Source organism: Tuber melanosporum (assembly GCF_000151645.1).
Source record: "Tuber melanosporum whole genome shotgun sequence assembly, scaffold_11, strain Mel28".
In the NCBI taxonomy this organism is placed as follows: domain Eukaryota; kingdom Fungi; phylum Ascomycota; class Pezizomycetes; order Pezizales; family Tuberaceae; genus Tuber; species Tuber melanosporum.
The window spans coordinates 506,868-530,058 of NW_003298766.1; the positions used below are offsets into that span (position 1 = coordinate 506,868).

At 45.4% G+C, this 23,191-nt stretch overlaps 6 protein-coding genes; 4 read left to right on the forward strand and 2 right to left on the reverse strand.

Annotated features, from left to right (window-relative positions):
* Window positions 1-4,731: 4,731 nt before the first annotated feature.
* Window positions 4,732-5,777, reverse strand: GSTUM_00004286001 (uncharacterized protein; the record flags this gene model as incomplete). XM_002835527.2 has 2 exons in its annotated part: window positions 4,732-5,477; window positions 5,532-5,777. The coding sequence occupies 2 exons, from the start codon at window positions 5,775-5,777 to the stop codon at window positions 4,839-4,841; spliced, it is 885 nt and encodes a 294-aa protein (XP_002835573.1). The 3' UTR covers window positions 4,732-4,838.
* Window positions 5,778-5,941: 164 nt separating this feature from the next.
* On the forward strand, window positions 5,942-8,897 carry GSTUM_00004287001 (uncharacterized protein). XM_002835528.2 has 4 exons: window positions 5,942-6,017; window positions 6,166-6,250; window positions 6,306-7,193; window positions 7,251-8,897. The coding sequence occupies exons 1-4, from the start codon at window positions 6,000-6,002 to the stop codon at window positions 8,750-8,752; spliced, it is 2,493 nt and encodes an 830-aa protein (XP_002835574.1). The 5' UTR covers window positions 5,942-5,999; the 3' UTR covers window positions 8,753-8,897.
* Window positions 8,898-11,423: 2,526 nt separating this feature from the next.
* GSTUM_00004288001 (uncharacterized protein) lies at window positions 11,424-12,461 on the forward strand (the record flags this gene model as incomplete). The annotated part of the gene is made up of 1 exon (XM_002835529.1): window positions 11,424-12,461. The coding sequence occupies one exon, from the start codon at window positions 11,424-11,426 to the stop codon at window positions 12,459-12,461; it is 1,038 nt and encodes a 345-aa protein (XP_002835575.1).
* Window positions 12,462-12,560: 99 nt separating this feature from the next.
* GSTUM_00004289001 (uncharacterized protein) lies at window positions 12,561-15,182 on the forward strand (the record flags this gene model as incomplete). Its single annotated transcript, XM_002835530.1, has 5 exons — window positions 12,561-12,614; window positions 12,670-13,689; window positions 13,746-14,414; window positions 14,471-14,794; window positions 14,853-15,182. The coding sequence occupies 5 exons, from the start codon at window positions 12,561-12,563 to the stop codon at window positions 15,180-15,182; spliced, it is 2,397 nt and encodes a 798-aa protein (XP_002835576.1).
* Window positions 15,183-16,168: 986 nt separating this feature from the next.
* Window positions 16,169-19,895, forward strand: GSTUM_00004290001 (uncharacterized protein; the record flags this gene model as incomplete). Its single annotated transcript, XM_002835531.1, has 13 exons — window positions 16,169-16,307; window positions 16,384-16,585; window positions 16,659-16,827; window positions 16,895-16,997; window positions 17,157-17,231; window positions 17,288-17,721; window positions 17,773-18,478; window positions 18,539-18,690; window positions 18,742-18,933; window positions 18,986-19,086; window positions 19,139-19,372; window positions 19,436-19,661; window positions 19,713-19,895. The coding sequence occupies 13 exons, from the start codon at window positions 16,169-16,171 to the stop codon at window positions 19,893-19,895; spliced, it is 2,916 nt and encodes a 971-aa protein (XP_002835577.1).
* Window positions 19,896-20,547: 652 nt separating this feature from the next.
* Window positions 20,548-21,499, reverse strand: GSTUM_00004291001 (uncharacterized protein). XM_002835532.2 has 4 exons: window positions 21,406-21,499; window positions 20,950-21,345; window positions 20,754-20,840; window positions 20,548-20,694 (listed from the first exon to the last, which is right to left on the reverse strand). Exons 1-4 carry the CDS (start codon window positions 21,418-21,420, stop codon window positions 20,665-20,667), a joined length of 528 nt encoding a protein of 175 aa, XP_002835578.1. The 5' UTR covers window positions 21,421-21,499; the 3' UTR covers window positions 20,548-20,664.
* Window positions 21,500-23,191: the final 1,692 nt, after the last annotated feature.

The window sequence follows — 23,191 nt, forward strand, 5'->3', positions numbered from 1 at the left end:
AGGTAAAGGTTTTGATCATCGATGTCGATATCTCCTTCCCTGTCTAGATTGAAGGATGCCGTCTTGTATCGTTTGGCGTCGCACATAGGTGACGCTTTGTAATGTAACGATCCCTCTCTGGTTAGTTAGTTCTTGGCGACGGGAAACGATACTTCTCTTTCTGTCTTCTTCTTTCTTTGTCTTACAATAGCTCTAGGCTTCTGCCTATGTTACCGATAGTACAAGACCTTTGTCTTCTATCAGGAATGCCTATCGTAAGCTTTCTCTAAGTTGTCTTCATGAAGGACCTTTCTTGGCGTAACAATAACGGTGCAACAAAGATAAAGATCGTAAAGATGTTTTATATTCGTTAAAGTAATAAGTAGGAAAAGTACTTAGAACAAAGCATAAAGAACCTATCTTCCTCAGCCACATCGGCCTCCTTATATAGTATTCTTCTCGCCAATAGTCATGTGATCTAAAGTGGTCACATGTGCGAAACCAAATTATAACAAACTAGTCATGTGACCAAAGTGATCACATGCTCAAAACCCATGACCTCATAGCAAGGTCATGTGTAAAAACTCATAAACCAATCATAACACAATAAACGAGTCATATGCGCGAAACCCATGACCTCATAACAAGGTCATGTGCGAAACATAAATCATATGCACAAGGTTTACCCACAAGGCACACTCGCAAGGCATCCTCGTCAGGCACACTTCCCATGGCTCATATTTGAGCCATGTGCGAAAGCATCACAAATCCCACAGATAACAAACCATATAACCCGAATGAGTCATATGAGTAAAACAATAACATACCGGTGACTCATAACCATGTGTCATGTGAAAACCTTTTCCGTGCCAAGCCATGTTCGTGACAATGGCCTTCTAGGTACCATGCTATGGCACTTGGTCTTCCACAAACAGGCTATTAGAAGACAGTGAATACCCAACCAGGTAGCCATAAAAGGCTGGCGATATGATAGGATTGAGTACTTATTGTTGATAGTTAATAGTCGTAATTCCGTGCTTTTCCATAGGTTCTAGGAAGACAAGAAGAGATTTCCAGTTGTGGCTAATGGTACCCCAGACTGGGACCGATGCACCACCACTATTGAAAGTTTGTTGAATACAGTCCTTGTGGTAGTGCTCATCTGATCGCTGTGTTACCCATACTGATCCTCTACGGGACGTATTAAAAGTAACCTTGTCACTTTAAATATAGGACCGCTAATACTACTTTGGCCACTAGATGTGGTCGATCACGTAGGTCAGATGTACCCTTTGTTCATCCCAGCAGATGAAAGGCTTTTTACAGGCTTTGTAGCGTGTATATCCTTCAGCCTCTAATACTCACTGAACAGTTCTTCCCAAAACTCCAAATCCCACCTCTTGAGCTAACTTCCTCCAATACAGCCTTCTTCTCTCCCAGTTGTGTTGCAAAACATAAATGAGATATTAAACATCGCTTTGTGTAAGTAGGTATCAGCGGCCAGAGTACTGTTTGCTAGTATGTCAAGAGTACGGTTTTGTTAGGCAGAGACAACCTGATAGACTTCAGAGTTGTCTAGTCCAACCAACATTAATTTCTATAGATGGAGATTGTCTAAGAAGACTCAAATTCACTTATTTTATTTATGACTACTAAGAGCGAAGTAAAATAGGTAAAGTAAGATAGAATTGTAAAAACTATATTTCATTGTTAACATCTCTTCTCCATTACTTGATGATATCTAAAAGCTTGAGAGACACTACAATATTTATATTCTGCGTCTGAGTGTTTGTAGACTGCATCCATTTATTATACAACTATGTACCTCTCTTATTGTAATTTGCAATGTCAGGTATTCTTCAAAGGTGATAACACCTGAAGACCTTGAAAATCACTACACTCTCTTCGATAATTACGATATAACTATCTAGGAACCATGCTGTTCCCAATAGTAATTATCCAATTATCAGAGTCATTAGACTTATGGCCTTAGTTCTCAAGTTAAACACCAATTGTCTGCATCATTGATAAAATGATCAGTTTCATCTGCGGGTTGTATCTGCAAAGGTTGTCGTCATTACAATCTTTCTAGGCCGTCTGACTTCAAACCTTCATAACTTCCTACCCAACCAATAGATATCTTCCAGAAAACTTCCTACTAATTCGTAGGGAGCTATTCCACTAGACTAACAGATAATCCCATGGTCGACAACCCTTGATTGCTCTAGGTAGTACGCTTTCAATCATTGTTTTAGTATTGGTGTTTATTTCCATGGTTACAACGTATTCCAAAACCTAGTTGTAATACTTCATGAAGTCTATTGGTTCCTGCTGTAGTGTTCCTCGGAGTTCTGAATTCTTGTAGTTATCGTAGGGTGGATGCGAATGTATTGGTTTCTTATTGAGATCCCTTATTATTCAATACCATATCTTTACACGAAAACTTCCTGTTACTTATAGCCCATGCCAAAGATGTCACATCTTTGAAGCCTAGTAACTTCCTGAGTAGTTGACAGATTTACTCCGTTACATTTCCCAGACCTAGCCGAAGGTCCCCTTACATATATCCTGTGAAAAAGATCTAGTCAGATGGACAGTGGTGATGAATACGGTGTTATTCTTACTCCTTTAATTCTGTGACTTTATAGTTACAGGACACAACTGAGATCAATATATATGGTGATATGTAGGCCCTGTAAGGGGGCTGGAGGAGGGTGTTGGAGACTATGGATTCTGATTCTGAGAGGGGTTACCCTACTTAGGGTGGTTCTTAGGTATCGGATTCCAGTATTCCTAACAGGTTTTGTGCCCACTTCTGAATTGTTTGCCGAGGTACCCCAGTTTCACGAGATATTTCACTTTTATTGTAGCCAAGTGAAAGCCACTTGAGTACTCTTACACGGACAGGTGTCGTCCACTCGCCTTGTGGGGTGGTCTTTGAGGGGGTTGTGGTAGACATTGTATATTCATAGATGTGAAGATGGGATTAGCCGCCAAGGTGCCGACAAATTTTGTCGCCAAGATCGTACTCTAATGTCGAAGCGTTTTTAGAAAGACTGCTATTGCATACCACCAAAAATTGGCCTTCCCGCCCAGATCTGGGCGGGATGAAATAACAGTTCTTTTTAAAAACGCTTCGACATTACGAGTACCCTTGTACCGGTGCCAGCAACTTACCGTACCCGAGTGCTTTACAAATCGGTCGAGGCCTCCAATGCCACAGCTTATCGAGTATTTTCGAAAATGATAAGAATCTGATAATAACAAAATTATCTTTTCATGGACCATAATAGAAGTATTGTAATAGTACTGCTTCTTTGCAAGATCATTTTAAGGTCCCCCCAAAAAAAAAACAATGCCTGAAGCCACCCGTATCCGGTCACACTGCCCTGATTCCCCTAGCTTCAAAGCCTTTCACGCACAATATCAACTCTCCTGTAGCCTCCGACGGCGCCGGAGATTAGCCAATTGTTTTCGTGATTTCCATGATTTTCGCACCGTGATTGAAGATTAATCAACAGTGGTAAATTTTTTCTTTCAAGACTGCCAATAGAGATCAAAACTGTGTAATCTACGGATGTATTGTTTCTGAAAGTGCATGTTGAGATCAAATCGCCCAGATGATGTACGGTACAAGTTACAATATGCACTAAATTCGAGGCATACAGTAGCTCCCTGCTAGGGGAGAGAATAAAACGGTACTAATAATGCACCAGTACTTGACAATTCCAAAAATACCCGGAAATTGGCATTTCCTACGAGTAGGCCGAAGGTGTCCCAAGATTTCCGATTATTTAAGACAGTACTTTTGGAATAATTGGCAGTGCCCATACCTAGGTCGATATTTCTTCTTTCTGCCTATTGCTCCACGAAAACCTGTGCCTTATATCTGCTAGCAGTACTCAATATGTATGGTGGTTATCCAAGGTGCACGGTGTTTGAGGCCATTGTCGTTGATGTTTCCCTTTTGAAAATGTCTACTTGTGTATTTTTATTTTAGCTGACCCTCATAAATATTAGACAAGCTATGAAATTGGAGGTCTCAACTGTTCCGCAATCTTTGACCCAATAATCTTGGAGGGTCAGCTACCGGTATTAGAGGTTCGGTCTATTTGTGCCTAAGATAGTATAATAACTTGTGAATCCCTACCACCCCCCTTGATTTGGCGATATTTTGCTGCCTGGGCGTTGTATTGTACGAGTATCTCGTGCGGGTTCTGTACTGGTACTGGAGAAGAAAATGTTCGTAAGTTCTTTAATAGACCCCTTGGAAGCTACAAAGATCTAAAATTACTTGTAAGTTTAAAGGCTATGAACTTCGCTGCTTGACAGTGAATGGGGAGGATGATATCATGGCCAGAAGCTAGCAGTAACTTTAACGCTCCCCATACGATACCACGAGCATGATTCATTCTATATACTCGAGCAAGCACTTAATGTTTATATTTGTAATATGATAGGTTATTACTTTGTACGCCAGTGTTTCGAGGTATAAGCCATAGTGCCTATGAAGCAATAGAGGCCTGCAGCAGTTAATCACGTATAGTCACTCACTACTCGTTATACCGGTGACCGGTTATGGCCTTATCCCTCTAAATGCTAAATTCTGCCGTACCCATAGTAGTAAACTAGAGATAGGAAGACAGATTTTTTGTTTCTGGAACCCTTAGCAAATACCTAGCTAGGTCTCTGAAGTATGTGTTAGAAAAGGCTGGGTATTGAAAGCGCAATTCGACCCGATAGTAAAAATATAAAAACTGGCGCTACAATAATTATGTTAATTCCAGTGTAAAATAATAATAATTTAAACTGCTAAAAGCCCAAGCCATCAACTCCTTTTATGACCCTGGAAGGGAAGGTTATAAACAGCTGCCAATCCAAGGACTCAGACAGTTTCTCCATTCTCCATTCTCCACACTACCTCCTTTGAACTCAATCTCCACACCAACTTCTTCCATGCTCTGAAAAGTAAATGGACCTTCACCGCCTTCCCCCAACCACTCCTTCTCATCATTGCCCTCACCGTCATCCTCAACGTCCAGGATTCCTTTGGACCTTGAAACTCTCATTTTTGTGATTTCATCTTCCAGAAGTTTCTGGATTTTAGATGGAGGTAGTGCTGTAAAAGCATCGCTTTTGTTACAAGCGACTAGTAATTTTTTGGACTGTGTAGTGGTTGAAGTGGCAGAACTTTGTAAAGTCAATAGAACATCATAGAGATATTCAGCTACTACCCGAACATCGGTGAGAGAGGAATCGAGGACGAAAATAACTCCACGAATTGTTGTGGAGGAAATCCGAGTAAGAGCTATATGACGCAGCTTGCCATGCCCAGGTGTGTCGAGAAGAAGGAATCTTTTATGCGCTTTGAGAGAAGGGTCATGGGCAGATCTGTACTCCGATGTCCTAGCGATGGAGGCAGGAACAAAGCATTCTAGGGAATGTGGTGTTTGACTTGTGCGTGTTTCGACGGGAGGTTGACCAGGCTCAGATTCAAACTTTAGGAAGTTTAGCAACAGCTCACAAATCATGGTTGCGGAGTAGGCGCTCACCGATGTCATAAGAGAGGTTTTCCCGCTCGCTGCAGGCCCAACTAACAAGAATGTTGGAAGGCTAATCGGAGAACGAGAGTGGAACACAATAAAGTGAAGGAAGATAGGTGTGAGGAAGATAACCAGTATAGTAGTTATCAGGACTGTCGGCGAGGGAGCGAATATAGATCCTCGTATTGAATCGTAGAGCGGCATGGATGGAGGTACCAGGAGGGCAGGGTTTGGTGAAGGCAAAGTGGAATCCATCTTCTGGATTGGGAGCAGCCCCGTTGGGTTGGGTTGTGGGGAGAAGAGAAACGGAATTTCTGTTGGAGTTGCTGGGAGAGCATCAAATGTGGACGCCAAGACACCAAGCCTAGGAAAGTTGTCCTCTGCGACAGCTTCGGGGATCAGAAGATGGCGGCAGGCGAAAGAAAAGTCCTCCCCAACAACCCAGCATCAGGAATTACGGAACAGCTATAGAACAGCATGCGGCTAGACGTGAAGGTAAAGCTCCTCCTTGTTATTTTATCAAGTCCCAGCAAAACAGAAAAATAAAATAAAATAAAAAAACATCCCCATATTATATTGGGAATGGCAGACCAGCAGAGTAGGTGGTATTAAGGAATTAGGGCTGATGAACCTGACTATTAAGAGACAACTTTTTGCCCGCTCCGACAGAGTGAAGGGGATTGATTTCCATCCTATAGAGCCTTGGGTTCTAAGCACTTTATACAGCGGTAGGATCTAACTTGGTGTTCTAGTAAACACTACTGATAGTCTGGTACCTTCTAGGTCATGTCAATATCTGGTCTCATGAGACCCAGACTTTGGTAAAAACGTTTGAAGTTACGGATGTTCCTGTCAGGGCCGGCCGATTTATTGCCCGAAAGAACTGGTTTGTGGTGGGCTCTGATGATTTCCACCTCCGAGTCTTTAATTACAATACCTCGGAGAAGATTGCTGCATTCGAGGCTCATCCGGATTACATCCGTTCCATCGTCGTACATCCTACTCAGCCATTTGTGCTCACTGCTAGTGATGATATGACTATCAAGCTATGGGATTGGGAGAAAGGATGGAAGTGTGTACAAACTTTTGAAGGGCATGCGCACTATGTCATGAGTTTGGCAATCAATCCAAAAGATACCAACACCTTTGCAAGTGCATGCTTGGATAGAACTGTTAAGATATGGAGTTTGGGCGGCGGTGGAAATGCTAATTTCACATTGGAAGCCCATGAGACGAAAGGTGTCAACCATGTCGACTACTATCCGGCAGCCGATAAACCATACATCTTGACCACCTCCGATGACCGAACAATCAAAATTTGGGACTATACCACAAAATCTTTGATTGCCACATTGGAAGGACACACATCTAATGTATCCTTTGCTTGTTTTCACCCTGAACTACCAGTTATTGTTTCGGGTTCGGAGGATGGAACTGTTAAGATTTGGCATGCCAACACCTATCGTCTCGAGCAAACATTAAACTATGGTCTTGAAAGAGCCTGGTGTGTTTCATCACAGAAGGGAAAGAATGCTATCGCGATGGGATTCGATGAAGGGTGTGTTGTGGTTAAGATGGGAAGAGAGGAGCCCGCAGTCAGCATGGATGCGGGTGGAAAGATAGTGTGGGCTAGGCATAGTGAGGTACTGACGGCCGTTATTAAACCAAGTGGTATGGGATCTTTCAATGATTGTTTCCGCCTATCCACATACTGACTTTCCATATTAGATGTGTCAGCCAAAGATGGTGAACCTCTATCACTTCCCTCCAAAGATCTAGGCTCTTGCGAAATCTACCCTCAATCACTCCTGCATTCCCCCAATGGCCGTTTCGTTTCTGTTTGTGGTGATGGAGAATATATTATTTACACTGCTCTTGCATGGAGAAACAAAGCCTTCGGGCAGGCATTGGATTTCGTTTGGGGTTCCAGGGAAAACAGCAATGATTATGCAATCCGCGAGAGCCAGACGAGTGTAAAACTATTCAAAAACTTCAAAGAAAAACCAGGAGGATTGGATGTGGGCTTTCCCGCCGATGGGTTGATTGGTGGCGTTCTATTGGCTGTTAGAGGCCAGGGATCAGTTGGACTCTTTGACTGGGAAACTGGTGGGCTTGTCCGAAGGATCGATGTTGTCCCCCAGGGTGTGTTCTGGTCAGATAGTGGTGAGCTTGTTATACTCGCATGCGAGGATACATTCTATGTCCTTCGTTTTGACAGAGACGAGTACGCTGCCGCCGTGCAAAATGGGACTGTTGAGGAGGATGGCGTTGAGGCCGCCTTCGAAGTCATCACGGATATCAATGAAACGGTTCGCACCGGAGAGTGGGTCGGTGACTGCTTTATTTACACCAACTCCACAAACCGCCTGAACTACCTCGTTGGTGATCAAACCTACACTATCTCTCACTTCGATCACCCTATGTACCTCCTTGGATATCTTCCGCGCGATGGTCGCATCTACCTTGCTGATAAGGATGTTAACGTTCTTTCCTATGCTTTGTCACTCAGAGTAGTAGAGTACCAAACTGTGGTTCTGCGTGGCGATATGGAAGCTGCTGCGGAGATTCTAGGTGATATCCCAGAGGACCAGAAGAGCAAGATTGCTAGGTTCTTGGAGGGGCAGGGCCACAAAGATTTGGCATTGGAGATTGCCACAGATCCCGAGCATCGATTTGACTTATCGCTATCGCTTGGAAACCTCGATACGGCCTTAGAAATCGCTAGAGAGGCCGATGCAGAACATAAATGGAAGACTGTGGGTGATGCCGCCCTACTAGCGTGGGATTTGGTCCTTGCGGAGGAGTGTTTCAGGAATGCTAAAGACATTGGCTCACTACTTCTCTTGCGCACTGCGACCGGCAATCAAGAGGGTCTGAGGGAACTCGCAGGTTCTGCTATCATTACTGGGGCCAACAATATCGCTTTCGCTGCTTTATGGCAAACAGGAGATATCAAGGAATGTACCGAACTATTGGTAAAAACATCCAGAATTCCGGAAGCAGCTCTCTTTACTAAAACCTATAAACCTTCATTAACAACGGAAGTGGTGTGCAAATGGAAAGACAATCTCAAGGAAAGCAAAAAGGGAAAGCTCTCCGAGGCTATTGGAGTCCCAGGCGAGGACGAGGAGTTGTTTCCAGAGTGGGATCATTATTTGAGACTTGAAGGGGAGGACGGAGGAGATTTGATCGATGTTAGTGGGGCGGAGGATGGGGAAATAGAGCAATAGTTCTCTTGCGGGTGGTGTCTTCGCAAAAGGTTTTTTTCTTCATTTTCTGCTCATTAGTTTTGAAACAATGACAATGACTGGATGTCGTTACAATATTATACGGATTGAACGAATTTTATCTCAATACCCGGTATCATGGAGAAAACCAGTCTGTCAACTCCACCCAACTCCACCGTAGATACCTAAATACATTAATTGGCTGATGGCAATATCTCAGGACTAGTTCGTTGTAACTTATTTCATACCGTAGTTGTCGTAACAGAGGTTGTAAATAATGTCCTGAACATTCCCAAGCATTGTGCGAGACACTGGTAAGGTAGTCTATAAGTTAGTACCTTTAGTTGGGTGAAATGGGCGGCGCCCAGACTAGGAAGAATGAAATTAGGTTTTAGTACCGGTACGATACGAGTAATCGAGTCCTGGTACCGGTATGGCGGCTCTGCTGCAGGGGCGTGCCTACAGGCTTGGCAGCTACTTTATGACTTTTCAAGAAAATCGCCGTTTGGAAACAAACTTCGTCCCGTACCCATCAACACCAATTGCGACCATGAAGCGGTCATCCGAGACCAACAACACTAGAAAGTCGGATGGTGTTAGCAAGCGTCGGAGACCGAATAAGGTTACTGGAAGTGGTGCTGGTCCAAAGCTAAACCCGGAAGACATCCAGACCCTGCGGCAATTACAGAGTTTGTTCGGCGACTTCTCTAAACCAGTGGAACTAAATAACGGTGAGCACAGAGCCTCCAGTTCTTGCAAAATTTATTGATTGCGAAGCTCTCTAATACGATTCAGGTATTCAATGTTTTAAGGCTTTTTTGAATCGGTGCTCGAAGGGGGAAGAGGTTCCCGACCAGGTCGCAGATTTCAATTTAAAACTTCTAAAGGAATGGTTAGAAATCCAGAGCAAGCGGGCTACAGATGGTGATGCCGGAGAAGGTCAAGTAAATGCATTTGGAGATATTTTGCAAGTTTGGAGTTATGCCTCACAGGTAGGTTCATTTTTGCCTCCGACCTCTGGTGTTTGAGCTAAGTCTAAAATCAGAAAAACTCTCTTTCAGTACTATCGTCGGTTGTATCATCACTGGCTTGGTTAGTACGGATATGTTCACAGAACGAAGATCTAAAACCCAGCGGATTTGTTCTATGCAAGGCTATTTTACAGCAAAGCTACCTAAAGATTATCTACAGAACACTAGTCTCTAATAGGGAACATGTTGTTGCTCCCTGCCTGAGAATGCTTACGGAAGTTAATCGGTTTGATTATGGGAGCGCTTGTGGAATCTTGTATTCAGCCTTCGACTTCACGGCAAAGGATATTACGAGAAATCTGGAAGTCCGGTACGGAAAGGTTGAGACGACAGACGATTCGCGGAGACCTACTATTAGGACAACCTTCCTAAGATTTATCACATCTTTTTTCCAGTACGGCAGCAGCAATATCAAGAATCAAATACTAGGCCTACGTGCTTGGGTATCACCCATGTTCAAATATCTTAGGACAGATTCTCCGGCAGCCATCAATGAAGTATTGGGAGCATTGTCTGAATATATTATAAAAGACAAGGAAATCCCAAGGGCCACTAAAACGGCGGTTTTCAACGAGTGGGTGTTGGGTCATATAGCGGGGCTGTATGGTCGGCAAGAGAGGGTTACAATCTCAAAGGCCGGGAAAGAAGAAGAAAAACCTATTGCGGAGATTGTGCATGAGTTTTTAATGAGTGTTTGTACCACTCCTGGGAACGGCATTTGTTTCCCTAGTTTTGGATGGTATCCGCCGGGGTTGGTTGAGGGTGAAGAAAAACGTTGGGGTTCCGGGCCGCCAAAGGTACACAACCGCACTCTATCGTCGTTTATCTCAGCCATCAGGCCCTATGCCGACACACTTCAACAAGACCTATTACTGGCTATATTCAAGACGTGCCCGGAGCTTGTTGCTAGTTACTTTATCTCGAATTCTTCTTTCAGCTTCGATCCTAAGCTTACTTCTACATGGGTAGGATACTACGGTTTCCTCACTGCAGCAATTGGACTGCCCATACCGGATCACTTCGGGCTAGCTGAGCTATCCCCGACACCTCCCCCAACAAATGTGATTATCGAGAACGTAATACCAAAGCCATTAACAAAGGCGGTGTTGACAAAATGCATTTCTCATGAGAGTAGCTGCAATCTAATCAAATTTTTAACTATTCGTCTTTTGGTAGTCTCATTTCAAAAACTCCGGAAGGTTCTGTCGGCCCTCGATGAGGCTTCTGCTTCTATGGTGGACCCTTCGACAAATTGGCTAAGGATGCGGTCTGAATTCGTTGAGGAATTCTGCAAACGAGTACCCGATATGCCGACAGTTTCGGGTTTGGTAAAGTCGCCGTCTGGGCAAGGCATGCTGCAAAAGGAAGTCACCAGCAGATTACTCGCCGATTACTGTGACACATTATCAGAGGTCGCATTCGCGGGCAATTTCGATATTGCGCTGGCTTTGGGGGCGCTTTTCGCAGATATGGGAGGGTCTGAGAGCCAAGCTGCTGACGAGAAGGGATTGAAATTTCTCGAGATGCGTCACCTGTTGAGAGTTGCGAGAGATGCCCCGGATATCAAGTGGTGGCACAAGCCAGGTATATCCTCATATAATCTCGTTATCGGACCTACTTGCTCACTCCGAGATACAGCTACGATGCCGCTTTCGCCTTTTGTGTCTATCCTCAGGGCTTGCTGTGGTTCAAGCTCAAGATTCCCTCCCCAGCAAATCAAGACCTTGCTCCATTCATTTGTAGCCCCAAGTCTCTTATTACAAGCTGAAACACCAGTGTCTCCTCTGGAGGCACTTCTCGAGAGCCTCTCAGCTATCGCTCAGCCGGCCACTTTTGAAGCAACTCTGGTGTTCCTGGATGAGTCTATCTTGAGGTGTATTCGTACTCCATTCAAATATATCGACGACTACGCTGAGCTTGTTCTGAATATATCGGGGCCTCAGAGGCAAGGGCAAGGTACCGCGGCTGTGAGCCCTCTGGTTATGACAATAGTTGAGCAGTTCAAATTCTTCATAGAATCAGATGCCCCTCGTGGAGTGAAACTAGGCTTTTCGACTTGGTTGGCAAGGTTCATGGAGTCTTGTGCAATTTTAGGAGAAAACGGGCATGCCCTTGCCGCTTTGTGCAATCGCCTTGTTGAACTCTGCGGGTATGACAAAGCAAGTAAAGGTGTTTTCAAATCGCTAAAACAGGATCTGGAGGGGGGAGGGGGATTCCAACTTGTTAATAGAGAATCACCCGAACCAACGCCAAAGAGATACGGAGGAATAATTTCAGGAGAGAAGCGCTCCCGGGATCTGTTCAGAAGTTTGAGGAGATTAGACACACAGGCTATTGAGAATTTGCTGCGCCTTTATCGGGATGTAGGAGCTGAGGTTTCACTACTTGATATTGTGGTGATTTGTAGAGCGGTGGGTAGTATACTAGATGGTAGCACGATAAACGAAGGCGATGCTTGCGCCGCTATCTCTAAACTACTAGGCCTTTTAAAGGCTCTCTTCGAGCGGATACCAAGGGGCGATGGGCTTCGTGGTCGTGCCAAAGCAATGTTGGCCCATGACAGCATTTGGATTGAGTCTTTTCTCCATGTGCCGGTGGATCCAGGAAGAGTCCCACGATACATCATTTTCTCAACAGGCAATTGCCCTCTATGTCTGCTGGACGAGTCGAAAGCTTGCTAAATATTCTTGACTTTAGGATTCTCCCAGCTTCTTTGCTCTATCTTCGATGGCTTTGAGCCGGTGTTAAGACCTTTTGTCACGAGGTTCGAGGCATCTATGATGGATATCAATCAGCTCCTTGCCGGTGACAGCATTGATAATCGCAGGCAACGTGTGAGCTATAACCACCTTCATCAAGTCCCAAAACCATGGCTAATTGTTTTCATAGGTTTCCGTCATTTGCGAACCTGTAATTCTTCAAATTCTACTCTTGGAGGATCTCCCCAACCTCGCCAATGCGATATTGAAGAGCGTCAACGCGAAAGGGCTCGACGAACTGCAATTCAGTCTCCTTAGACTTGCCCTGGAGCGGTTGTCCACAGCGGGCGAGCACCTGCCGCCTCAACTTCTGAAGGACATTCTAGTACAACTTCGGGGGCGCCTCCCTGACCACGAGCCGTTTAATAGGGCCTTAGGGAAATCCCTGCTTGACTTGCCAGAGCAGAACATAGATATAGGCTCCATCCCCCTTAATCTGTCTGCGCTAGATCCTGGAAAAGAACATTCGGCAGCGAAGGTAGATCTAGAGTGTGCGCTCATTAGGAAGGTGGGTGCTATGCGAGAGCTCGCTCTCTCATCTTTAACCACCACTTCTGATTTCACCAAGGCCAAGGAGATCTCACCTTACTTAACGGCACTACTCGAGTCATTTTCTATGCCTGGAAAAGGTGCCGCTCAATTCGAATGGACAGTGAAGGTAAGCGCTGGGGCCCGAAACCAGCTTGATAAGATTTTTGCCCGATTCCAAGTGGACCTTCATAAGGATTTCCTGTCCCTAGAGCAGATTGATCTTCTTCAACGAGCGGCGCCATTGCTCCCATCCCTAGATAAAGAGAAAGCACTCCAGAATGTAATACAAGACAGCAGAGGTATTAATCTCGCGGTAGAGACTGTCGACCTTATCGACTCTTTAATGGACTCTCGAGAAACAGCAGATATTCGAAGTTGGGTTTTAGTAGCTATTGACTTCCTAACTCGGAGATTTTCGGAAGATGAATTACCGTCAGAGAAAGTCCTGAGGTTTGCAAAACGGTTAGGAGAATTATTCGCACAAGAAAGGATTGACCTATCAGCATCGGTGCCACGAGCTGCTCTAAATGCTGTTCTTGAGTCTGGCCTTCAAAAACTCATTGACACCCCAGAGATAGTCTATTTCGTTTCGGTTGTGGTTTCACAGTTGGCCTCCAAGGTATATCGCACAGCTCTTTCTCCAGCCCTAATATTGTATACTAATACCGCAATTAGTCACTTGACGCTAGGAAGCTACTTCAAATGGTGCTCGGACACAGCGGGAACCCTCTTTTGTTCCGCGGTGATACCCCCGATGAGATCTCACACCATATGGCGTTCGTTATCTATCGCCTCTTTTCCGCTGCCAGATTATCTCAATCTACTATAACAACACTGGACGGAGTATTGGGATTATATCGCGGCACCAACGATCTTATAGACACCGCTTTACTAAACATTATATGGAGTATCGAAGCGCATCTAGCCCAAAGTTGCGCCAACAGGATTGCGGACTGGTCAATTCTTGAGAGAGCAGGAGGAAAATCGTTTATTTCACGAGTCCGGGGTCGGCTTTTTGTCGCCGTGGATTCTAAGAAACTTGCCAGGAGTGTCTTCCAATACTCTCCTTGCAAGGCGACCGTGTCCGATGTAGATCTCAAAACACTTAAATCGTTCATGAGTGCTCGTGCTGAACAGAGGGAAATCGATTCCCGGACGTACAACCCCGAGTTCTTGCTTCCTGTTCTCACATATTGCCTAATGTCAGACAATGTTATTATTGATGCCCAGGCCGCCGTTGAAAAACATACCCTAGGTTTCGCTATTATGGGTCTTTGCTCTTATCGTAAGAGTTCGAACAGCCAAGCGCGCAGCTATATTAAAACAGCTATTGCAAAGTTAGAGGTAAGATATCTCCGAGATTTTCGACACTTCTAGTACACCTATTTTAACACTCCCAGGCTTCAGCATATCGGGAGAGAGCTCAAATCTTGCATCTCCTTTGCGCCATCTTAGCCTCCTTTACAATCTACGAAAAATTGGATGCTTCCCAACCCTTGCATATCCCGACAGTTGTTGGAGTTTTCCTTGCCCAATTAGTCCAAGTCCTATCTAACCCAAACCACTTCCTCTATGAAAAAGTAATGGAACTCCTACTTCGACAGCCATTGTTGAATTTGCACGATGTCCCACACATGATATCGCTCTCGAATATTGGCGAGGAGTACCACAAAGAAGTTTTTTGGATCCTGAATGTGCTGGAAGCAGGTCTAAAGACTGAAGAGGTTTGTATTATTCTAGATCCATTCCAAGTTTCTGAGACTGATTGCCCGTCTTTCCTAGGACCTCGATCTATACCGGAAACGGAATGTGTTCGGCAATTGCCTAAACGTCTACAATTCTCCCTACACGAGTGAGAAGGAGAAGGAAAAGATCATCGAACTGCTCTGGAACGCTGCTGGGATTGAGGGAGGTGGTACCACACTCATCACTCGTAACGGAATTATTTCTTGGATAGAGAACCAGTTGTCTAGGGTTCTCTCGGTAGAAAACAGAATCTTGATGAAAAGGCTCGGGGCAAGGTTGTTTGAGTCCGCTGCTAAGGAGCATATCAACGAATGGAGTAAGGGTGATATTGAATACCATCTGCGTGATGGTATACTTATAAAATAATCTATTGCTTTCATTATACATAATTCAAAAAGTTGTTCTATCATATGATTGTTGTGCTTACCGGCATTTGCTTGGCAAAATTGTTGAGTTCATTCCGTGTTGAGACTGTATGATACTCAAATCCACCATCAAAGGACCCACCACTATGAAAAATTGTGACAGAGCCCCAAATTTACAAGTCATCGCTTCAAAGCATTATTGCCTCACTAGTTACAATACTGTTTCCAAAGATTTATAATTTTTATATTCCCCACACCTCACACACTCCATCACTCCGCATCCCCAGGGTTCCCAACGCTGACCAGCTCCACCAAAACCGTTAGTCTTGGCATTTGTGTCGCGTCAATTTATCAAGTCAGCAATTGCATCCAGCCTACCACAACCGACTCCAGCTCTTAGAAATTTGATTACCGGCTTCCTTTAAGTCGCCCTCAGTCTTGGAGCGCTTTCCGCAGGCTTCGGTGGCCTCTTCCGGTGATGGATGGATACCAGCGCCCCCGTCAGGGTGGGGGAGGGGGAATCAATAATGGATATTCTGGCTATGGCGGGTACGACTATGGCGACACCCGGGAAAGACCCGCATACGGGGAGAGAGACAGATGGAGAAACGAGCGGGACCAGGACAGAAGTGGATTCAGTGGTTATGGGGGAAGCGATTATGGTCGAGATGCTAGACAGCAGCCTCCACCTCGATCACAGCAACGAGAGTTCGCTCCCATCAACTCAGAATGGGAGAACGAGCAACAGGGCTACTATGGAGGAGATAGAATTAGAGAGAGAAGTAGGGATAGGAATGATCAGGCTCTGCGCGGTAAACCAAGGCAGAATGGCGTGAAGAATTATGGTCCTGGTACCCGGAAGCTCGAAGGTGCGGGGGAATTCTCCCACCTCCACTTTTTCCTTGCGGGATTGAGAATAGGATACTAAATTCAGTCAATTGCCTGCGTTTAGATATTCTCCAGTTTATCGAGAAGGATTGGGATTTCATGACACTTGACAGTTGTGTTCCCGTCAAAGTGGCCTTACAGCTTATGGATACCAGCTCATTGGGGAGAGCGTACCAGTACGACAGCTACCAGCAAACACATAACCAGCTCCAACATGCACTGCAATCTATCGTGAACGGTACATATCCTATTCCAGAATTACTCCCTAACAGCTTCATGTACAGGGACTGAAAAAAAGAAAATGGAAATATTAGATCACCACCAGGGTTTCAATAGCTCTATTGGGACGTTCCACAGCATAATGAGGAGTATAACAACGTCACAGGCAAAGGTTAGAGCACTCAGAGAATCACTAGTCCAAGCAAAGACAGATCTTTCAACTTCAAAGCCGGAGGTTAAAAATATGGTGGAAACATCTCAAACATATGACACAATGCTACGGACACTCAATTTAATGTTTGATTTTCCTGGATTTTTGATTTTCCTTTCTGTGTAGCCGGGGCGTTTTTGAGGCTGATTTATTCAACAGAGAACAACTCAATGGTGTGCCGGAAAAGCTAGAAGCACGTATATCCGAAAAACGGTTTTTGACAGCCGTTGAGGTCTTATCTGATGCCCTCAAGGTTATAAAGCAACCAGAAATGATGGAGATTGGCGCCTTATCCGATTTAAGAACATATTTAGGCAGTCAAGAATCGGTATATGAGTTCTCGCCCTCAATTTTTCGTTATTTATGACCCCGAGCTCTGCTGATAGTGTGATTAGTCTCTTGCCGACATCTTAATTGAGGAGCTCCATAACCATCTTTACCTGAAGTCTCCATACTGTATGGATCGATGGAAGCCTTACTCTCCACATCAGAAAGACTGTACGTTTCTGTAATTTTTTGGCTGCTGAATTGAGGCTAACAGGATAAGTGACAAATGGCGATATTCCCACAATTGACCTTAGCGAAAAGCAAGCTTCTATGCCTTGTACGACTGTCCTCGCATCCCAACTATTGGCTTCGTTTGCTGACCCGGACAAGCATTATTAACGAAAGCTGAGGGAAAGAGACCACTCCATGTGTTTCTTGACTCCGTAGATTTCACCCAGCCTGTAAGTCTCGTAATCTCTGTCTTGATGCCTATCCACGCTAACACACTCAGATGATAGAAGACGCAAATGCGAATAAGAACCCAGAGGCTGACAGTCTCTACTACATAAGGCTGCTTCTGGAGGCATTAAATAGCCTTGGTCACATATCTAACGCCGTTGGAACTGTGAACCAGCGCCTACCAGTAGAGCTGTTTAAACTTGTTGAGAAGACTAATAATGAAGTTGATCAACGGCATCCGAGCTCCTTAACCGGTGTTGCTCGATCTATTGGGACTTTCACTAAAGCTCTTGACTTGGGTCTGAGCGATAATGACGTTCGGGTCACTGTCATACATGACTTATTATGGACTCTATACTCTAAGTTCGCAGCTGTTATGGAGGGTCATAGAGTTATTTACGATGTCGTTAAGGGCATCAGCAGGAGAGATGGTTCCGAAGATGTAGCATCCTTAGCAGGTGGTTTTATGGAAGTCTGGCAACTGATACAGAGCGAAGTACATATTATTACCGAAGATCTTTCGGCATTTATGCGCTAACATTTCTAGATGCGATCTTTGCTCCACGATTATCTCACCATGACTGACAGTCGAAGTGTATCAAGTGCCCCCAAAGGCATCCATCACGCTATCAACAACATTGTTACTGGAAAGACACCTCGAGACAAGAATAAGATCTTATTTAAGTTATCAAGCACCGACAGCAACTCGGCTTCTATTAAAAAGGATCAGGACGACTTAGAATCTATTCTAAAGGCCTCTGTACCTGGTCTCGTCTCCGAATCCCTTCGACCCGCCGCAACCTCTTCGGATGTGAACACGTCCTCTGATGGTGCTGCGACTGGACACAAGCTACTAATTGAGCCAAGCGTCTTCAACATGGGGTTCCTTCTTCCCCCATCACTTGCGTTTCTCAACCGTATCAAAGATATTGTTCCTGCAGGCTCTGGGATTGTCCTTAGCACACTGACTTCCTTTTTGGACGATTTCTTAGTTAACGTGTTTCACCCTTCATTAGAAGACACCATCCGGGACCTCTTCAACCAGACAACTAGTGACCTTGATGCTTTCCAGCAGGATCCTCAGTGGGCATCAGTCGCAAAGAAGCCTGTTATGAAGGGTGCGACAGCTTTCCTAGGGCTTATAACTGCGTTATGCAAGATGCTTGATACCATTCCTCCCGATCAAGCTTTTGGACAATTGACTATTGATTTGCTTAACTCGTATTATGAAAAGTGCTATGAATGGTACAAAGGTATATCTTGACCTATTTCTGGCCGCATGGAATTAGCTGTTAACAAGACAAAAAAACTAGAGCTTGTTGCGAGACATCGGGCCGGTCCAGAGGATGGAACCACGCCAATGTTGGATATGAAGCGAAGTGCCCAATGGGCACGCGTGGACAAAATTCGCTCTGCCATGCATGGCCTTTGGACCGGCAATGAAGAGGCTGAAGCCCTCAAAAAGGTTTGCAACCCTTCGATCGCCAAGTAACCTAATCGCTCACCATTGCTACAGGAGACCGAAGTCGAACTTGGGGATCAAGAAGGCAAAACACTTACTCTTGCCGATCTTATTACTGATCGCAAGGTCACAAATTCTTTATGCATTCTTTATTCCAGCATGAAATGGTTGGCCAGCAATGTTGTTCAACTTCGACATGTGGAAGATACACAAAGCTTTTCTCGGCAGGAAGGAGGACTCTCGGGGGTTTGCTTAGCCCTTGACTTAAGAAAAGATCCTGTTGCTAATTCTTCAATAGCGCCGGAGGAGACGCTGGACTTTGATCTCCGGAGAATCTTCAATGTCTCGCGATGAAGCAGCAAAACCGGTATACCTCCCCATGACTACTGAAACCGTTAGGTGCGAAATTCCCCAGGCTTAGAAGCAGCTGCATAAGGCTAACCTCTTGCAGTGGATTTGACGGTGTTGTGAATTCCTTCCAGGAATTGGCCAATACAATTCTTTTCACCTTGCGTGCCGAGGCCCGGTGCCACGTACTACATTATCTGGACATATGCATGAAAGAGGGAAATTATTGTCTCGATAGTCTCGTAAACACCCCTGATCCTAACGTTCTAGCCCTGAACGCGGACCTAGTCTGGTTTGACGAAGTTATCTCACACCTCCTCCGTGACACAGAAACTAAGTAAGTTCGACCCGGCCCCTCACTTAGTCAGAAATTCTACTGACCCATGCTCCCCCTCTACAGATATTTGGTCAAAGGCCTCGGCGCAATGATGGACCACCTTCTAGTAGCCAACGCAAACTGCATCAAAATCATCAACAAAGAGGGCGTAGAGCGCATGCAACTGAACATCCTGGTCCTCCAACAAAACCTCAAGAACATAGAGACAGGCGGGGAGCTAACGCGGGCCTCAGCCTTTTATGCCCTCTACGCTGGCGGCATGGAGGTAATTCAGACCAAATTCCCCAAGGTACCGTTAGTCTAGTCAAGTCAATGTCTAACTCCCCAAACCCCAAACTAGGACCTGATCAAAGCCGCAAAAGAGGGCAAGATCGACTTCAGTTACGACGATCTAAAAGTCCTTGTTGAATTGTACTTCTCTGAGGCTATGAGCAATCGTCGCGAATCGGCGTCGGCTTTACAGGCGAGGAGGTCGTTGAATGAGAATCTGTTGGCCTTATCGGAAATTATGTGGACTTTATAATTTTAGGGCTTTTTAAAGCAAAGGAAACGAGCTAACCGGCTAACTGACTAAACTGTGCTATTCGGGATTTTACTTGTTTCTTGAAATTGTTTCTCTATACCCGATTACTCACCCTTGTTTCTGAGTGGAATTATTGGGATTTTTTTTCTTTCGCTTTCACTTTGTCTTCATAAACAGCGAGTTTTTTTTGGGTGTATTTGTGGATAGCGGCAATGATGAGATGTCATGTGGAAGATTTGGGCGTGTTTTCTTCTTCTTTTGAGACGAATCGCTGCCATGCTTGATGGAAGTATCTTCAGTAATCTTAATGAAATGTGGGAGCGGTATCATACTTGTGCTTGAACGGGACGTAGTGGAGTTTGTGGGAGGGTAGGTTCTATTTTCTCTTGAGTCAATGTAAAGTGTCCGCCTGAATATTATTAAATGAGTCTCGTTGCATGATTATTGCTCCCACGGCTACGCATCTTTAGTAGCTGATGAAAGTTAAACAGGAGCTTTCTCGCCCCCCCTTTTCCTTATTACAGCATCTATCCAGCTTAATGCATTCTGATACCGCCTTTCACAAACCTCAAATAAAATGGCTTCATCTTAAGTACTGTACTATCTCCGAGTGAGACATGGTGATACAAACTATTTGGACACGGAACCAATCTACCGAGAAATTTGAATTTCTATGAATATGCTGCGACAGCATAGCCCTCTATAAACCCGGAAATTACATCTCGGGGCGCCGTCTTCACTTCTGTCGGCACATATTTTGGGTCCGCATTTACAGAACGGAGAGTTCGCCGAATTTTTCCTAGAGAGTTGGTGGGTCAGTGGATGAATGCATAGATAAGAGGGAGGGGGGGGACAAACCTTGTATCCAGCTGGCATCCAGCGACCCTTGGAAACCATCTCTGCGGTTCGGGCATCGATATCAGGGCGGGCGCTGGCGATGTCGTCCTGCAAGTAATAACATGGTAGGTCAGTAACCATACAATATCTTTAAACGCCTACACAGAACCTCCCCAAGTAGCTATATATAGCGTAAGAGGAAAGCCCGCAAACATACCACCGTCAAGTCTTCAAACGGCCTAGCCTCCTCGATATTCTTGAGTGTCTTCTCTAACTCGTGCAACTCCATGTCGACCCTGCCTTTCGTCGCCTCGGCATTCTTGACGGCCTCGGCCTCGAACGCCTCGATGGTCCTGAGCTGGTTATTTAGGTCGTAGGTAGCGGGCTTGAAAGAGCGGTACGCCTTTTCGATCTCGTCGATGACGGCCTGGTTCTTGAGGATGGCGCGGTAATGGCTGAAGTCGACTTCCTGTGGGGTCTCGGAGAGGATGGCAACCTTACGGCGGACGTCTTCGTTGCGCTTCTTAAAGGCTTGGAGGGAGGCGACTGTTTGCCCCTTTAGGCCGAGGGAGGTGGTGATTTGGGCCCAGTTGATTTTTAGGGCCGCGCTTCTCTACGGATTCTACCGTTAGTGACTTGAGGACTCCATCCATTATGTGAGAAGGGGAATTACTGCTGGAGCAGGCATTTTTTTGAAAAGAGTGGATGAGCGGAGAATTGACGAATGGGGAGAGTGTTTGATAAGTTTGGACCGTTTTTGTTTCGTTTCGGACAATGACGGTAATTTAGAGGGAAACAAAGAAGGTTCAAGGCTTGACGATTTCCCGGCGTGTTGGGGTTACCCGACCTACAAGGATCCCTATCTCAAAAAACCCTCAGTCATGATAATTTTGTCCAGCACCCACTTCCTCCTGCCAAAATTTAAACCATTGAATTTCACCCTCCCCAAACCTACTATCACGGGTACAATTTCTCCCAACCACACCTCAAACGAAATGTCCCTCTTAACGCCCCTCCGGCGCACAGTGTGTTTAGCACCAACCTATATGAAAAGAACCCTCACGACCACCGCCGCCATGCAAGATGTTGGTCCCGAATCCCCCCATTACATCGACATGCCAACATCCCCGGTAATCCGACCATACCGCAAGCCTCCGCCAAAGGGGAAGCTCCCCAGGCCACGCCCGATCACTGAAAACGACAAATCCACCCTCAAAGCGACCCTCGAGCCCCTCAAGCCCCACCAAGCGGGCCCGGCAGCAAACGAGCAGGCCAAGTCTTACATAGAATGGAAGAACAAAATGTCCACCATGCGTCGCTGCAACCTTCGCGAGGGATTGTCGGAACTAAGGAAGAGGGCAATGCAAACGGTCCAGCGGAGGAAGGAGGCGCTCGAGAAGAGGAACAAAGAGCGGGACGAGCTGCTAAACACTGCGATGAGCGAGGACGTCCGGTTGACGCTTCCTTCCGTACTATCCACGCTCAGGAGCGAGGATATTACCACCATGAACCGTATGACACTGGAACGGGTGGAAGAGAAGAATCGGTTGAGGCTTGCAAAAGAGCAGGAAAAGACGGAGGAGAAGTTGGAGATGCTGCACGAGCTCTACTTGAATGCTAGGGATTTTTTGCTCACGGAGAAAGACCTCGATGAGGCGATTGCGAAGATTTTCAAGTCGCAGAATGCCCTTGTCAAGAGGTATCCGCCTACCATGGAGGATATGTTGAGGGATATTGAAAATACTGGGGCGTCGTTTGGAATGGAGAGTAACCCCCGCTTAATTGAGGTAGCCGGCGCGTTGACAGGGGGGAAGCTTCCACCTCCGAAGAGAGACCAAGCGGGTGATTTCAAGCTCGGTCGGTATTAAGGTGCCAATTCTTGTTCATAGGTCACTAGAAACGCTTGTACAAATTCTGAGAATACCGAGTACCAAACCGGGAACACAATTTGCTATGCTGCTACAAGTACGATACACCCTTTACTTTGAAAAATTCACACCTTCGCCATTGAACCCTCGTGGCTACCAGTAGCATTCCCGCATGCCCCAGAGTACAAATAAAAAAAATGCACCACTCCTTCATTGTTTAAGAGTACAAGAATATAGCAACCTATCACATGATATAGAAATATAAAACATCACAAGCCCATAAAATTAAGGACACCCCCCATAACCTCCATTCAGATTTTTGCCTATTTGGGGATGTCCCAACACCATATCCTACTATCACCACTTTTCACCACCCGCACCCTCCCCCCCATACAGGAGAATGTAGCGGGGAATAAGTCACATTTCGCACCTTCCTCTTGCCTTCGAGTATGATACATACTTTTCTTCCTCCTGAGTCCTATACCCTTCCGCGACCCATATCACAACTCCTTATCCCAATATCTCATAATGTTGGTTTAGTTTAAACCTTTTTACCCCCCTCTGCCTAAGCCTTGTTTAGAGACTTCTAGG

Excerpts from the sequence above, each read along its gene's own strand:
- GSTUM_00004287001 (XM_002835528.2), top strand. Across the intron at positions 6,251-6,305 it reads TCTAAGCACTTTATACAGCG|GTCATGTCAATATCTGGTCT; the intron begins GTAGGATCTAAC and ends GGTACCTTCTAG. Across the intron at positions 7,194-7,250 it reads GGCCGTTATTAAACCAAGTG|ATGTGTCAGCCAAAGATGGT; the intron begins GTATGGGATCTT and ends TTTCCATATTAG.
- GSTUM_00004291001 (XM_002835532.2), bottom strand. Across the intron at positions 20,841-20,949 it reads CGTTTGAAGACTTGACGGTG|GACGACATCGCCAGCGCCCG; the intron begins GTATGTTTGCGG and ends TATTACTTGCAG. Across the intron at positions 20,695-20,753 it reads GGATGCCAGCTGGATACAAG|GAAAAATTCGGCGAACTCTC; the intron begins GTTTGTCCCCCC and ends CCAACTCTCTAG.